The sequence below is a fragment of the Mastigoproctus giganteus genome, chromosome 3 (genome assembly GCF_048544385.1).
Source record: "Mastigoproctus giganteus isolate SK-2022 chromosome 3, ASM4854438v1, whole genome shotgun sequence".
Lineage (NCBI taxonomy): Eukaryota > Metazoa > Arthropoda > Arachnida > Uropygi > Thelyphonidae > Mastigoproctus > Mastigoproctus giganteus.
The window spans coordinates 14,208,204-14,225,640 of NC_143577.1; the positions used below are offsets into that span (position 1 = coordinate 14,208,204).

The window sequence follows — 17,437 nt, forward strand, 5'->3', positions numbered from 1 at the left end:
TCGGATTACTGTTTCAAAACTTCTGATGTCAACGTTTGCTCAGATCGTGTCAATGAAATTATTCTTGCAGGAATGGAATCTCTTATCCCACACTCCACTTTAAAATCTCGTCCTTTATCTAAACCTTGGTTTTCCAATAAATGTGCTAAGGCTGTCCAAGAGAAGAATGTTGCATATCGTAATTGGCTTGTTTCTAATTCTTCAGTTTCATTTTCTGCCTACACCAAAGCTCGCAACAATTGTAAAGCAGTTATTAATCAGTCCATACTACAGTTTGAACAGGCTAAGTGTAGAAAACTTGCTTCTTGCCCTAATGGTAGCCGAGCATTCTGGTCTCTTGCCAAAGCTATTGGCCGCAACTTTTGCCCATCTTTGTCCCACCTTTGTCCAAACCAGATGGTTTTGTTGCCACTTCAGCCAAGGATAAAGCTGACCTGCTAGCATCCCATTTTTCTTCCAGCTCATGTATTAATGATCTTGGTAAAACACCTCCCACCATTCCCAACACGCTCCATTCAATGCCTCCTGTGGTCTTCCGTCAAAAGGATATCAGAAGGAGTTTGATGAATCTTGATGCTAAGAAAGCTCCAGGTCCTGATGGTATTTCTCCACTTCTCAAAACCTGTGCTCCTAAACTTACTCCTATTCTTTGCCGCCTTTTTTCACTTTCTTATTCCAAAGGTGTTTTTCCTTCTGCTTGGAAATTTGCTCATATCCAGCCAGTTCCTAAAAAGGGTGAGAAATCCCTCCCATCCAATTATCGTCCCATTGCAATTACTTCTATTCTTTCTAAAGTGATGGAGAAATCAATTAACCGCCAACTCTTAAACTACCTAGAAACCTTCCGTCTGATTAACGATCACCAGTATGGATTCCGTCAGTGTCGATCCACTGGAGATATTCTGGCTTATGTTACCCATTTATGGACTAATTCAATGGAAAGGTTCGGTGAAACACAAGTAGTTGCTCTTGACACCTCAAAGGCTTTTGATCGTGTTTGGCATAAAGGTCTTCTAAACAAGCTTCCATCTTATGGTTTGCCAACTGTTTTTAGTAATTGGTTATCCAGTTTTCTCTCTGATCGCTCACTGAGGGTGATGGTAGATGGCTCTCTGTCTTCTAACTTCTCCACTAATGCCGGTGTCCCCCAAGGTTCAGTTCTTTCCCCCACTCTTTTCCTCTTGTATATCAATGACTTTCATCCATTGACTGGAATTCCTATCCATAGTTTTGCCGATGATAGCACATTGCATTCAACTTTCCATTTTGAGAAACCTTGTCCTGCTCAATCAGCTTCAACTTCTCGAAAATCTGCTACCAATTCCTTAAATGCCGATCTTCAGGTAATTCTCCAGTGGGGCAAAGACAACTTAGTTGATTTCAACCCTTCTAAAACTCAGTCTTGTCTTATATCTCGCAAAAAGGATTCTTCTGCTCCTCTGCTTATCTTTAGTGACGCTCCGATTTCAAGGCAAAATGATATATCTCTTTTGTGGATTACCCTGACTTCTAATCTCTCTTGGCACACATTACAAATATTGCTTCCTCTGCATCTAAAAAACTTGGTTTTCGTTTTCGCTCTCGGCGTTACTTTTCTTCCAAACAGCTGCTCACTCTGTATAAATCGCAAATCCGCCCTGCCATGGAATACTGTTCCCACATCTGGGGTGGTGCCCCCAAAACCTCTCTCAGGCTTCTTGATTCCATTCAGAAAAGGGCAGTTAGGTTAATTAATGACTCATCTCTAACAGACTCCCTCCACTCACTGTCTCATAGACGTACTGTTTCTGCTGCATATCTCTTCTACAGATACTTCTATGGGCACTGTTCTTCTGAATTTGATTCTATAATTCTCACTCTCTCTTTCAAAATAGTCCGAACACGTGCCGCCACCTGCCAACATCCATTTGCTGTCCAACTTCAAACCCACAGAACCAACTTTTCATCTTCCTCATTTATTCATTCAACTTCCGTTTTCTGGAACAACCTTCCTTCATACGTATTTCCCGAAAATGACAGTCTACAGAAGTTCAAGTCCAATGTCAGCAAATATCTTCTTTCGTCTTCTTAACCTCCAACCCAAGCACGCTACTAAGTACTATAGGTTCTAATACCTCTCGTGTTTGTGGTTCACATAAAAAAAAAATAATAATAAATAAATAAATTGAAGGCTCAGCTGGACAGGTATTTCGAACGAATGGAGGGGTGAAGTGCAAGTTTTTTTTTTATTTTGGCTGATGCTGCATAAGCTTGCTTTCTTGCATCATATGCTAATGCTAATCAATCTAGTCTATTCTAGAGATGCACAGCCACTTTGTTATATATATATATATTTTGTCTAGATATTGATCGTTTTAGTTACATTGCATTCACATTTTTGTCAGAGCCAGAGCCAGAGGTCAGAGCCAGTTTCTTTGGTGATCTGGTCAGGGGTCAAGAGCTAGGAAAAAAGATTCCCGATTAGGTAGAGACTTCAGTTAGAGTAGAGGGGGTGATGAAAATAGTTAGTAATAAACAAAGGCTGAATAATACTATTATTTTAAGAGCACAGGAAGATTCTCAGTTCAAGTCTAGCCAGGAAATCATGGAGGTAGTTTATTAATGAACTGAAGAGTGAACAGTTAAAGGTTAGGAACTTAAGAACAACAGTGAGAATCAAAGGTGTATTAGTGAAAACAGACAATTCTGGTGATCTAAATACGATTATAGGATCTGAGGTTTTTGGCAATAAAAGTATCAAATATGATAAACTTAAAATGAAGGATCCTTCAATTTTGATTTATGATATAACAAAAGATGAATTAATAACTGATTTGTATTCTGAAAACTAAAGATTATGGTTTTGAACTTCAAGATATCAAAGAGGGTGTTATGTTTAGATTTAATACAGGATCAAAAATAAAGTTGACTAATTGGATTATTGGGGTGGCCCCTAGGCTTTGGAAGTATCTATTTAAAAAAGATAGAATTTACTTGGGGTTTACTGCCCACAAATTTAAAAAATTGTTGCAGTTATGAAATGCTTTAAGCGCCTAGGTTATGGTCATTCTGTCCAAACCTGTAGTCGTAAAACAGTTTCCTGTGGTCATTGTGCTCGATGTGGGCATGTTTTTGCTGACTTCTAGTATAGAGACCAAGAAAGCTGTTGTGTAAATTTTAAAAGGAGGGGAAGGGATTACCAGCAATCAATGAGAGATGTAATATGTGTGGAATATGTTAAGGCATTAGAAATGGCAAATATGAGGGTTCATTATGGATAATTCAGTAAATTCTAATAACTTTGGGAGTTGTCATAATGGCTAGTTAATTGATTATTTGAATATATTGCGTTTAAATGGACAACGGTCTAGGGTTGTAATGGATGAGGCTACGGTTTTTGCACAGGACAAAGGGTGTGATATTCTACGTTTACAAGAACCATATGTAATGCAGATAGATCAGAAATTTAAAGTAGTAGGAGTTCCAGTTGATGTTAGAATTGCTAATGTGACAGCAGAAAGACCAAAGGCTGCTATAGTAGTATTTTGCAACCATCTGAATATAATTGTTATTAGCAGCATATGTTCAAGTATAGCTGTGTGTATTTATGTGTGTACAACTCAAATTTCATTCTCCTTCGTATTACTCTATTGCCCACCACTGCACAATGTTGAAAATATATTAGCGTACAGGGAAAATGTGTTATTAAGAGTTGGCTATGGTAATGTTATATTTACAATGGACTCTAATGCAAAGTCTAATTTTTGGCAACGTCAAATTGTGGATTCTAGGGGAATGAGTTTTGAAGATTTTATAATCTCTAATAATTTAACTGTGATAAATGTTCCAAACCAACCTTTTACATTCAGTACAACCAATGGTGAGTCCAATAGAGATGTGACATTGGCCTCTAAGAATGTGACTAATAGAATATGTCATTCGTATGTGGACACTGAGGTGACTAATAGTGACCATTGGTTATTGTTATTTCATTTAAGAATAGGAGGGAAAGATTTGGGTAATGAGTTGAGGTGTAAGGAGCAACTTAGATTTTTGTATAAAAACATTAATTGGAGAAAGTTCAGGCATTCCATTGATATATAATTTGGGAATAATAAGTATTTGACACTGGTATGCACTTTATAGGGCTTTACTTTATGCAACTGCAGAAGTATTTCATTTAAGAAAACAATACCAAAGGCAAAGATCTTGGAATGCTGCTGAAGCTAGTTAATTTAAATAATTGTTTAGGAATAAAAGAAAGAAATATCAAAAGGCCATATATGAACATAAAGTAAGAGCTTGGAGGTCATTGGGGTTTACAGTTGGAAACAGTGACCCATGGGGACTTTTATATGGATTGTCAATGAACAAAATAACAACACAGGAAGTGGTCCATACAATTATAACTGATATTAGTGAAACAATGGATTAGCAATGAACAGTGCAAGCTGTGTCCACAAGATGTGTTGGATGAGAATGAGGAACAAACTTTGATCAGAACCTGTAATGCTCGATATTTTACAGATGATAATGATTCCTTGTTTGAGATTGCTGAATTGAGTTCAATATTAAAACAATTAAATGTTAATAAAACTGCTGGGCTGGAATTAGTAGAGAATAGTGCAATAATTAAATTTGTAGATTGTTACCCAAGTGTAGCTTTAAATATGTATAATAAATGTTTATTGGAATGTACTTTTCTGATTTTTGGAAGAGTGCACTCCTGAAATTGATAAGGAAATTATTAATCCAAAGGCCTTCATTGAGGCCAATATCATTATTACCTAATCATGGTAAACTGTATGAGAGATTGTTGTATGGGCGATTACAGCAATTACTGATAAATAGGAAAATTATGTTGTGTCATCAATTTGGTTTCAAGAAAAATGTCTCATCTGAAAATGAAATTAAAACATTCCTAAATCATGAACATAATTCAAGATTTAATTATGAATTAGACGTATTTATAGATTTTGAGGGGACATTTGATGCCGCTTGGCATCGAAGTATCTTACACGAGTTAAGGAAAGTAAACTGTCCTTAGATCGTATGAATAGCTTAGCTTAATTTTCAGCACTCACCTCATAGTAATCCGCTTAGCTGGTGGAGGGTTTTACCACATACATAGTGGTTATAGGATTCTAATACTTTACAGGGATTATGGGTTTAATTAAGTTATGGGCTGTAGAAAATTTTTAAGAAAGGAAAGTGCACCTTCCGTGGTTGCCTAATTAAATTAATTAAGAGAAAAAAAAGAAAGGAAAATATAAGCTAATAATCGCGCACGAGCGACTTTCGAGTTTCCTCGTCTTCAGTTAGCTATAGTGGAGGGGGGGAAGAAAGCGCGCTTGTGTTATATACGGGTTGGGTTCCCGAAATGCATTTCAGTGCACGTGGAAACTTGATACGTGCTAAATTCCAAATGGGGGAGAAATTGGCGGGAATCTTTTTGTTTAACACGTTGAGCGATGTATGGCGCTTAAACCATTCAATAACGAGGGCTTCGTTTTCAAGGATTTTGTAGCTAGAATTTAATTTAATTACTGTGATGGCTGAATCGAAGAAAAAATTCTCCAACCCTTTCCCCCAGGAATTAAACTATACATGAGGTATGCAGATGACGTCCTCTTAATAGGCAACAGAACCACCATCGATACTTTACTGAACACCTTTAACACAACACATGAAAGACTCAAATTCACCCTCGAAGTAGAAAACGATAATAAAATTAATTTTCTAAACCTCACTGTATACAAAATAAACACATCTTTAGGCACCAAAATATACAGAAAAAACACACATACAGGTAAATTCTTACATTACCACTCACACCACCCTCTATACATCAAAAAATCAGTTCTATACAACCAGATATACAACGCTGTAAAATATAGCCACACACAAACAGACCTATCTATAGAATTACAATACCTCACCAAAAAATTCATCGACAGAAAATACCCACCACAACTAATAAAAGAAACCATCACTAAAGTTCATAATAACACTAACAACCCAAACAAAATTATTAACCACGTGAACAAGAACAAGACACACAAACCCCTTATCGCGCTCCCATATCATCAACAATACGCCAGGAGACTTCAACAGATTTTTAAAAATACAGATATCAAATTAATATTCACATCGTATAACAAATTAAGTTCCAAATTCAATTCATACAAGACAACACACGAGTACGAGACACAAGATTACAACAACATTATATATTTGATCAGATGCCAATCAGATTGCCAAGCATGTTACATAGGCAGTACAACAGCAAAATTCGGGACATCAAAAATTTCCAACACGCGTGCATACTACCACTTTAATAGCTTCAAAACTAATTCAGCAAGTACAGAACTAACACAACACGTCCAATCTCAAAATCACAACCCACTCATCGATTCAGCCATCACAGTAATTAAATTAAATTCTAGCTACAAAATCCTTGAAAACGAAGCCCTCGTTATTGAATGGTTTAAGCGCCATACATCGCTCAACATGTTAAACAAAAAGATTCCCGCCAATTTCTCCCCCATTTGGAATTTAGCACGTATCAAGTTTCCACGTGCACTGAAATGCATTTCGGGAACCCAACCCGTATATAACACAAGCGCGCTCTCTTCCCCCCCTCCACTATAGCTAACTGAAGACGAGGAAACTCGAAAGTCGCTCGTGCGCGATTATTAGCTTATATTTTCCTTTCTTTTTTTTCTCTTAATTAATTTAATTAGGCAACCATGGAAGGTGCACTTTCCTTTCTTAAAAATTTTTCTACAGCCCATAACTTAATTAAACCCATAATCCCTGTAAAGTATTAGAATCCTATAACCACTATGTATGTGGTAAAACCCTCCATCAGCTAAGCGGATTACTATGAGGTGAGTGCTGAAAATTAAGCTAAGCTATTCATACGATCTAGTTATTACATTACAGCACATAAGGACTCCTTAAAATATCAAGAGTAAACTGTCCTTTTAATTTGTATAAAGTTATAAATAGTTATTTGACCAACCGGCAAATTACTGATAGATCGGAGCATTTACAATTTAATATGAGGGTTACTAGGGGATGTCCACAGGAATCTGTTTTAGGACCTCTGTTTTGGAATATAGTTATAAATCAATGGTTATCAAGGCCATTTGATTATGTAGAGAGTTGCTTTAAGATAGTTTTTGCTGATGATATGGTCATTTGTATATCTCAGCAGTCAAGGATAATGTTAGAAGACAGAATGGTCCGCATTATACACGAATTGTATAAGTGGACAACAACTAACAAGTTAAAGATTTCTGCAAGCAAAACGGCGATGATGTTATTAAAGGGAAATATTGATTATAATAGGCCACCAACAGTAAAAATAAATAATAAACCTATGTAAACTCTAGAAGGAAAGGGATGAATCAGATTGGTCCACTGGATATTGTTGGTTCAACTGTTGATGATCCTGCTCAGGTGGCTAACAAAGTAAACGAGTTATTTGCATCGACATTCACACATGACGAGTTATTCAGGGAGGGGAATGCCAGAGGTGAAGTAAACTCTGGCAGTGAGCTAGATGATTTTGTAATAACTGAGAGGATAGTGGAGGAGAAATTGTTGAGGATAAACAAAAGAAAGGCACGTGGGGTGGACGGGATCTATCCAGTTATATTAAAGGAGGCAGCAAAGGAAGTAAGCAAACCCTTAGCCATAATTATGAGAGCTTCTTTGGACTCAGGGGAGGTACCCATAGACTGGAGATGTGCAAATGTGGCCCCAATTCACAAAGGAGGATCAAAGGGCAACACAAGTAATTACAGACCTGTTAGTTTAACTTCTGTTCAGGGAAATTAATGGAAGCACTGGTTAAAGAAGCACTGCAGGATCATCTAGACAAGACTTCAGTTATAGCTCGGACATAGCATGGTTTTGTTAAGGGGAAGTCTTGCCTGACCAATTTGATTGGATACTATGATGCAGTCACAAAGGAACTGGATGCAGGGAATAACTTTGATATTATATACTTGGATCTTAGAAAGGCTTTTGATACTGTTGCACATGGAAGACTGCTGCACAAATTGGAGCAGTGTGGCATTGGAGGCAAATTGCTGCTATGGATAAAGGGGTGGTTGAGGGGGAGAATACAGAGAGTGGTAATCAATGGACACTGCTCATCGTGGACTAATGTTATTAGTGGAGTCCCTCGGTGTTCAGTGTTTGGTCCATTGTTGTTTCCTGTATTTATAAATGATATTGATGATGGTATATCAAGCTTAGTGTTCAAGTTGGCAGGGAATACGAAGGTTGGCAGGATTGTTAAGGACACAAATTACTAGGTTTCGGATTTTTATGACCTTAAAAATGTCAAAACATGATGAAAATATGTTATTAAATTTAACCAAATATGGCTTTAAGTATGATTAAATAATTTACCTTTGCATACCGTCTAAATGAAAATAATGTATTTACTTTTTTTATTCTTTTGAAGTTGTACAACGACTTGTTATACAAATTTCTAACAAATAATATAATAGAAATTTCACTTTTTTTTTTAATTATAAACATTAAAATAATTTTTTTAAACATACAAAAACCAAAATGTATAGGCTAAGGTAGTAGGCTACTAACACTTAAGTTGCGAAGCAACTTAACTATTAGTAGCTTTAGCAATTTAAGTACAAGTCATGCATATTAAATCTAAATTATTCATATTAAATTAAACTAAATGAAATCATGCATATTAAATCTAAATATGCATGAGCATTGAATTTGGAATGTCCATATATCTAAGCATCCAAAAATAAAAATTATGATAGATCTATTACCAGGTAATTAATTAATTTACTTAAATAAACTAAATGCAACAAGGCATATTATTTAAGAGTGTAAGGTTCTATCTAATATCGGTGTAGATACACCATAGATTAAGAACAACTACGATAATAGTGTGAAAGGCATCATTTCGTCTGTATCTCATATTCTGCTCTTCCTTCAAAACGAGTTACCCATGTATTGCACTACTCCAATAAGTAGCGCTTCACAAAAAGAGAAGACTATTGTTACTTGTCTTACCACCACCCACCGATGAAAAGCCAACTAGCTTTGAAACGGTGCTGTCTGGGTGGTGGTACTCACTGAGAATAAGTAACAATAGTCTTCTCTATTAGTGTAGCGAACTACCGTAGCTACCCTTTTTCGGGCCCGGAGGCAATTGCCTTGCCTGCCTACATGGTGGCTACGCCACTGGTGTAGCGTTACGTATTCAAGGTAGTGCAATGCATTGGCAACTCGTTGTGGAGGAAGAGCACAATATGACATATAGACTAAATTATGCCTTTCACACTACTATCGTAGTTGTTCTTTAAGTGTTATCAATGGTGTATCTACACGATATTATATTAATTAATTTACGTACCTCTTTATTGCACGCGTTGAAATATATTATTTTTCCATCCGTTTGGTATGTGTCTTTAGACTCTTCTACAAAAGAAATCCATTTTCTGAAAAGCTCGATTTTGGCTTCATTTCGCCAACAGTTGCAGTTTCTACTGCATAAAATAAGTTGAACGAATAATTCGTTGAACTCCGCATAACGCGAAACTTCCTTGGACTCAAAATGCGAAATGAAAATCCGAACCCTACTAACGACAGTACGCTGCTGCAACAGGATCAAGAAAGGTTGAGCAGATGGGCTGAGAGGTGGTAAATGAAGTTTAACATTGACAAATGTAAAGTACTACATATGGGAAACAGCAACCCCAAAGCTCGCAGTTAAGAGCAGCCATCATCAGTTTATATAAAGGAGCTAGCACCACTCTAGCAATTAATGGATACAGCTCGGATAAAATAAAACTGGAGAGGGGAGTGAGATAGGGCTGCCCCCTAAGCCCTGCTCTCTTTTCAATGGCGCTGGAGCCCATACTCAGGCAATTAGACAACTCCAGTATTATCAAAGGAGTTCATCTCCCTGGATCGAATCCCGATTGCAAATACATAGCCCATGAGGATGATGTTATTCTAACCATGTCTGATTGCAGAGTGCGCTGGACCTGTTCAGTTGAAGGAGCAGCAGTGCGTAGCACATGCTTCTTGATTAGACCAGGGTTCGAGCCCGTCACCACCAAATACGGAGGATGCGGAAAGGTCAGAAATGACCACCGCATATTCTCGAAGCAATATGGCCTTAGTTCCTAATGCTCCTAAAAACTAAACAACAACAACAACAACTTGTTCAGTTACTTTAGCCTGTCAACTGGCCTATGTCTTAATAAACAGAAAACAAAATGTCAACAATGGGGAAAGAATGCTCCACTACAGTTACCAGTGGGCCTCTCCTTCTCTGTGGAGTCCATCACCATTCTGGGAGTGCCCTTCGCAAGACAACCAAAAATAACAACCCGACAATTATTAAGCTCCTGGGAGGAAAAAATTAAAAAAGTGCGAGGAATATGAGATCACATGAATGAGCTGAAGAAATAACCGCCCCTTTCCTTCTTCATCGGCATCTTCTTCCTCTACCTTTCCCACTATCACTTTCCTACCTCTTTATTGCTCTCTTGGTCTAATAGGGGCAGTGTGTGGATAACTGAGAATCATTATCCCTTACTTTTTTTTTTCAAACGGTGCCGTCTGTGGGGGCCTGATGGCCACTGAGTTTCCTCGAATAGGTAACAACAGTCTTCTCTACTGGGGAAGCGTTGCCTATTCGAGGAATATATGAGTTTCGAGTGCGAGTTGAAGGAGCAACTGTCCCTTTCTTCCTTCTACGGCATCTCCTTCCTCTACCTCTCCTACTATCACCTTCCTACATCTTTATCTCTTTTCAAAGTCTAATAGGGATAGTATGAGGATAACCGAGAACTTTACCCGTACCATATTTCAAAACGGTGCCGTCTAGGTGGTGGTATCCATCTGAGAATAAGTAACATTAGTCTTCTCCATAGGTGAAGCGTTACTTATTCGCAGTAGTGCAATATCATGGCAACTCGTTGTGAAGGTATTCGCAAAAAATGAGATATAATAATTTAAAACGATGCCGTTTTACCAATATTCTGATTTTTTCAGATATAGCTATGTATTTCTGATGCATTTGCACTATTTTTATACGTAGTCTATCCCATTTACTTATATATTATAGTGAGGGCTAAGTTAAGAGTAGGATACTTAAGCAATGGCCATGAATTGCCACATACAGTATGAGAATTTTATATTAATATATGTTAATGGTATGACCATTTGTAAAGGGGTATAAAATAACCAATTGTATTACAGTATTATGATACTTCATATTTGCGAACATCGTGTTGCGATAGGGGAGTTTTGAAAAGAGAGATTTTAAGGGAATGTAAGTGATGTGTACATGCTGTTCAATAAAAGTTTGTTACGTGAAAATTTCGCCTCGTTGCTAAGCTCCTATTCACACCAGTAATCACCAGTCAGGCTTGGATAAGATCAAAATGGAAAAAAAGGTTATTGCATATTGGCGAACTTAAAGCATTACACAACCATTTGGAGAGGTGAGTTTCTCTTCTCGTCTCTCGCTCTCCTATGATGAGGATAATCTGGTCCTAATCAAACCGCGAGACGAACACATTAGGCCGAATGTACAGTGAAGCTGCAAAATACTGGGAGCACCCCACTTTTCTAAAGTGTGAAAGTGCAACTCAGGCGCCGCATCAGAAGGTCCAGCAACAGGCACTGAAGAGACCTTCCTCCCGAAACAAAGGGGCCGTGAAAAGGTTTTAATTTTCCCTCCCGACATTTGGTGACGTAACGCAACTCAACTGTCTCGACTTCATCATTAACTCTTCAACCGCGCACTAACAACCGAAAGTAAAGAAAATATATAGAAGAAGAAGAATTAGTTATACGGCTACGAATAATTCTACTCCTTTGTCTGGTGGAGCTGCTCAATAGGGAGCAACATTCCCTAAAAAAAAAAAAAATTTAGGCGCCTCCGTAGCCAGGTGGGAAGGAGCAGCAGTGCGTAGCACACGCTTCTTGATTAGACCGGGGTTCAAGCCCGTCACCACCAAATACGGAGGATGCGGAAAGGTCAGGGAATGACCACCGCATATTCCCGGAGCAATATGGCCTTAGTTGCTAATGCTCCTAAAAATCAAATAACAACAATATATAGCTTTCAATTCAACCTGAATTATCTGGCGATCCTAAAATTTATTTTAGGCTATCCTGCAAATTTTGAATATTTCTGTAGCATTAAAAGAGGCAAAAAGAAAAAAACTTACCATCAGGATTAGTTATAATTTATATAAATTTAAAAAATGAACCAGATGCCAATCAAAACGTATTCCTTTGGATCGGAACTGTTCTTCTACGTATTTCATTCTAGTATTGTAGTAAACTCTCGCATTAATAATGTTCATTACTTGTGTTGTTACACTTACCTCTTTTAGTTCACCTAAAGAGAAAAAATAAATAAAAACTTATAAACATTATTATTTGTTTTTTTTAAATAATATTTTTGCAATGTTTCAACCTTTACAATTAATGTTGAATATTCCTAACTACTGAACACCAAAACAATTACTTATAACTACACTATAAAAGGTTGCTGCTTGAAAACGTTTAATGGAGTATCATCTAATAGTGATTTTATGCCATGCTTGCTGCTTTAAAATACTTTTAATGGAGTATCATCTAATAGAGATTTAAATATGGCCAAAACTGGAACTCCTTCCAATTGTAAAAGTACTAGTTTTCTGCATGCTTTCATGGAACTCCTTCCAATTGTAAAAGTACTAGTTTTCTGCATGCTTTCAGAAAAATTTGAAACGTTTTGTAGGGAATAGCTGGGGAGATGGGCTTTTTAAAGCCAAAAATGAAAATTGCTTGATATCTGATTTGTGTAAGTGTGATATCTACTGGTAGTATTCTTCATACTTCTTCTTTGGAAATATTGTCAGCTGAAATGAAAGAAATTGAGAGTAAGCTTTTTCGTGTTCCAATTTTCATTTCAATCTTTTCAATTAGTGTTCAGTATTTCTCACTACTGCAATTTTACTTAAACTTTCTTCAATTTTTGTTATATGTATTCACTGTAGAGATAATTCTATAATTAACGATGTTCAAATTTAATAGCAAATAACGTGACCCCCCTACACGTAATGAACTTGCCGTTGACTACCAATTTATAAATAAGATATGCTATTCCTAATAACTGCAAGTCGGTACTAACTAATTAGAATGCAAAGTTTCACGTGTTGTTAAATTTGGTAATCTTATAAAGTAAATCTTCGAATAGAGATACACTGTACATCCTCGATCGTAACTTGTTCTAATGGACAACTGCATAATGCTTTCAAAAGGTAAGTTCATCTTTGGTTTATTCCATTTTTAATTATAATGGTTATTTGTTTAAGATATCTGAAAGGGAAAAAATATATATTTTAATGTGCGTAGTACAGTAGCTCTAACAAATAGTAATAATTGATCATTTAGAGAAACGAAGAAAAAGAACATTTCGTTCTGCGCATCCACCACCTTGCTTATTTCTTTCTCCAAGCAGCGCATGGCAACAAACAGAAATATCCAACTACAATACACGAGTACGAAGAATATAAATAACTGCCACATTTCTATTTCGTCTAATTTTTGACATAAATATTTATTATTTATCTTAATTTATTCTTTTAAGTGGCTATCTAATAGCCACTTGAACATTACCTATGTTCTTTTCTTTCTCTCCTTGTTGGTGCTGGTTGGGCTTCCTTCCCGGCTAGGGGAATCTTTCTTTCAAAATTACAAGCCTTCAAAATTTTACCTCTTCAAGCTCTCTCGCTTGTTAGATTTTCCAACTAGTGTTTTCCTATTTCTCTTTTTTCCTGAGAGAGTGTTTCGCTCTCTTTTCTTTTTCTACTTTGTTTTCTCCCACTTTCTCCTCCCTATTCCTTATTTACTATAACTAGGATTCCACTTTTTGGAATCCCACTCAGTGTAATTCAGATAGTTCCTGGAGCGCCTACACGTGACTAGAGACGGGAGTCTGGACGCAGGTAGCTTGCTCCCAGCCTCCCGGCTGCTAAGACTCCAGGGCTGGCAAACAACAACCATCACAACACACACATATACTGACATACACACACTTGCCGGCTATAAATAACCTACAGATGCTACAGCGGTATATAGGGGTAACCCTGGAGGCCGCAATCAATACAAGAATACCTTGTTCCTTCGTCTAATTTTAAGGAAATTTCGAATTGCGTCATTTTAGCGACACCGTGTACCACTAAACAACCCCTTTGTGGAAAAGAGATGGCACATACCAGGGGTCATAACAATTGATGTCCATTCACTTTTAACAAGAATGGCAACACCCATGGTCCGCAGCTAGATATCATCATTCTTCTCTCTTGCTAATTCCTTTCTACTTCTCTCTCTCAGGAATGTTTTTTTTTTTTTTGGGCTGGTGCAACATAAGCCTCAGGTTTCCTTTGCACCATATACGGCTAATAATAATAATAAACTTCCCGTGTCAAACTTTACTGCAGAACAGTACAAGCCTTCCATCATTTTCCACAACAGATTACCACACATTCGTGCTTGTCATGTGACTGACTTATAAAATAGGCAGTCTTCTACGAAATATTTCCTATGCAAAATACTGGAATGCCCAATAAGTCACAAAAACACTAACACTTATCTCTTCTACCTCGCTCACACAATTCAGGTTTGGGGCAGCTTCCATCAATTCTAGACAGAGATCATCGTATTCCCGACTTCGATGGAAGATATGCTGCCATATGTCCCGAATTTCACAAGAGCAGGTTCTTTACCATAAATTTTCATGAGATCAGGAAGTTCAAGAAATATATAATCCATTTATTGCACTCTCTATATGTTCAAAATGGAAACAGCGGGTGAAACAATACCATGAAATGCATCCTCATCACACTTCTTCCGCAAAATCCGAATAACATTAAATCCTACAGTGTCACATCACGTTGCGTTGAAAGTGAATCTGCATAATTGGTCGGTTCTTACCATTTTGGATGTTCTTACCAACGGGAAAAATAAAAAGGTGGTTAACGACACGTGCAGTTACATTTCAGGCACATTTCCAAATACTAATAGTTCGTGATTAATAACAAAATAAGTCAACCCACTGTGAACCTGACTGACGGAACGAGCCGTGAACCTGCCTGAGGGCAGAGAACTTGAAGAAGTAATTTTGAAAAGTTATATCGTAAACTGTTTAAAATCAGACGCTGTCGTGGACTGAGGACTTTAGAGAAGTAAACTTCGTGGTTGCACTGTTTGAGAGAGGCACATTTCAATGAATATTAAACACGAACAAGTGAACACATTGATATCTGGAAATATTTATGCAAATAACACTTCAGTTTGTTCAATGTAAATATAAGTATAAAAAACATAGTCGCAACAAATGTTTTTATATACCTCACGAAATAATTATAACAAAAAATATCATTTTATCGGCCATCTGGCTCAGAGGTACAATATTGACGTAAAGTGCCAGATTTAATAATATTCCCTGTATATTATTTTAAAAAGAATTAGATATTTAAAAGTATATTGAGAATTTACGAATTTATTTCCCTTTACCGCAGGGGCTCACATGTGGTGAGTATGGGCGTGGCACACCCAGGGTCCTGTCATCATTCTACTATTTCTTGATGATTCCCTTCTACTTCTGACTCTATTCTGATTCTGGGCACGAATCCGCACCACGGGAAGGTGGACCAGTTCCCCAATAGAACTCATACTGTTTCAATTCGAGACTCTGACACACCTGATGTTGCCAAATGTGGGTCAGATTCCCCCACTCCAGAGAAAAAGTTTCAGTGATGTTAAAAAAACACTCTGGAGCCGAGTCCAGATGGGAAAAAAAATCTGCCAACTCCATCAGACAGTTCCTTAGAAACAATTCTTAAGTAATCTAAAATTCTTGGCTAAATGCCTGAGTATAAAGGAGTTTGTTTATGAGTGCACACACAGGTCAAGTGTGTATATCGGTGCTGTCTGGTTGGTGGTATCCGCCGAGAATAAGTAACAACAATTCTTCTCCACCGGTGAAGTGTTACTTATTCGAAATAGTGCAATACCATGGCAACTCGTTGTGAAGATATTCACAATATGAGATATAATTGAAAGTACGTTGGTAGTTGAAATGATGTGTGCATTACCCACGCATAAACAAATTCCTTCAATTCTTAAGTACACCAGAATCCTAATATTATCAGCAGTTCCTGGATATCTGAATTCGGTTTTTCCTTGGATCAAACACGCCTTTGGCAAACCCCTGAATTTTCCTGTCCTGAAGAAAGTGACTAATATATCTTCAATTATCTTCCTCTCACTGTCATAAACGCTACATTCATACAGTGTATGGCCCCCAGTTTCTCTTGCTCCATACAAACAGAAATCCGTGTCAAGAAATCCCAACGCAAACAATTTGGCATTATGACCCATGTCCCCTTATTTATTTATTTATTTGTCACGCACAGATCATAAATAACGGTACGAACGCTAGTAGTTACAGAAAGCAAAAAACAGTAATAATCAATACAAAACTAGAATTAAAATATATACAAAAATTGCATTAAGAAACAGAGTAAGGAGCAAATTCTTATAGAAAGATGGATTAAGAGTAAAATCAATATTGTACTTATTCAATACCTGAAGGAAACGAAACAGAGGACTACCAAGTAAGTAGCATATTTGATTATTATTATATGAAACAGTATTGTATCCAGGAGTAAAGGAAATAGGTTTAGGGAATGTACAAGTGTTAGGAGTTAATTAGGGAATAAGACAAGAAGAATGAATCATGTTTCCTTTTATATAACTGTCGAATAAGAACGAATCAGAGTGAAGGGAAACTGCAATAACAATAACACAGGCAAGACATCTTCCTGCATACAAACAGATTGGTATTAAGGGTAAGTTGCTACAATGGATAAAAGGATGGTTAAGTGGGAGAAGACAGAGGGTGGTAATCAATGGGTGCTGATCTTTGTGGACTAATGTTATTAGTGGAGTCCCACAGGGTTCGGTGTTGGGTCCACTGTTGTTTTGTCTATTTATCCATGATATTGATGAAGGTATATCAGGCTTAGTGTCGAAAATTGCAGATGATACAAAGGTTGGCAGGGTTGTTAATGACAGTAATGGCAGTGTGCTACTGCAACAGGATCTAGAAAATTTGGGCAGATGAGCTACGAAGTGGCAACTGAAGTTTAAGCTTGACAAATGCAAAGTACTGCATATGGGTAGAAGTAACCCCAGAGAAACGTACTAACTGTGTGGTACTACACTTAAGGTGGTAGAAAATGAAAAAGACTTGGGAGTAATTGTGCAGGCAGATATGAAGTTTTCTGAGCAATGCAGACAGGTTGACAGGACAGGTCACGGGGTTTTGTCAATGATATATAGGAATTTTGCTAGCAGGGAGAAGGAGGTGATTGTCCCTCTGTATAAGGCAATG

At 37.3% G+C, this 17,437-nt stretch overlaps 1 protein-coding gene across 1 annotated transcript in view; it reads right to left on the reverse strand.

Annotated features, from left to right (window-relative positions):
• Positions 1–4,859: 4,859 nt before the first annotated feature.
• The window catches only part of LOC150087728 (uncharacterized), a 66,186-nt gene continuing 53,608 nt past the window's right edge, over positions 4,860–17,437 (reverse strand). Inside the window, exons 5-6 of the mRNA XM_090369859.1 lie at positions 12,378–12,391; positions 4,860–4,877 (exon numbers count right to left, since the gene is read on the reverse strand). Of these exons, the coding sequence (XP_090225985.1) occupies positions 4,860–4,877; positions 12,378–12,391 (32 nt within the window). The remainder of the gene's footprint in view (positions 4,878–12,377; positions 12,392–17,437) is intronic.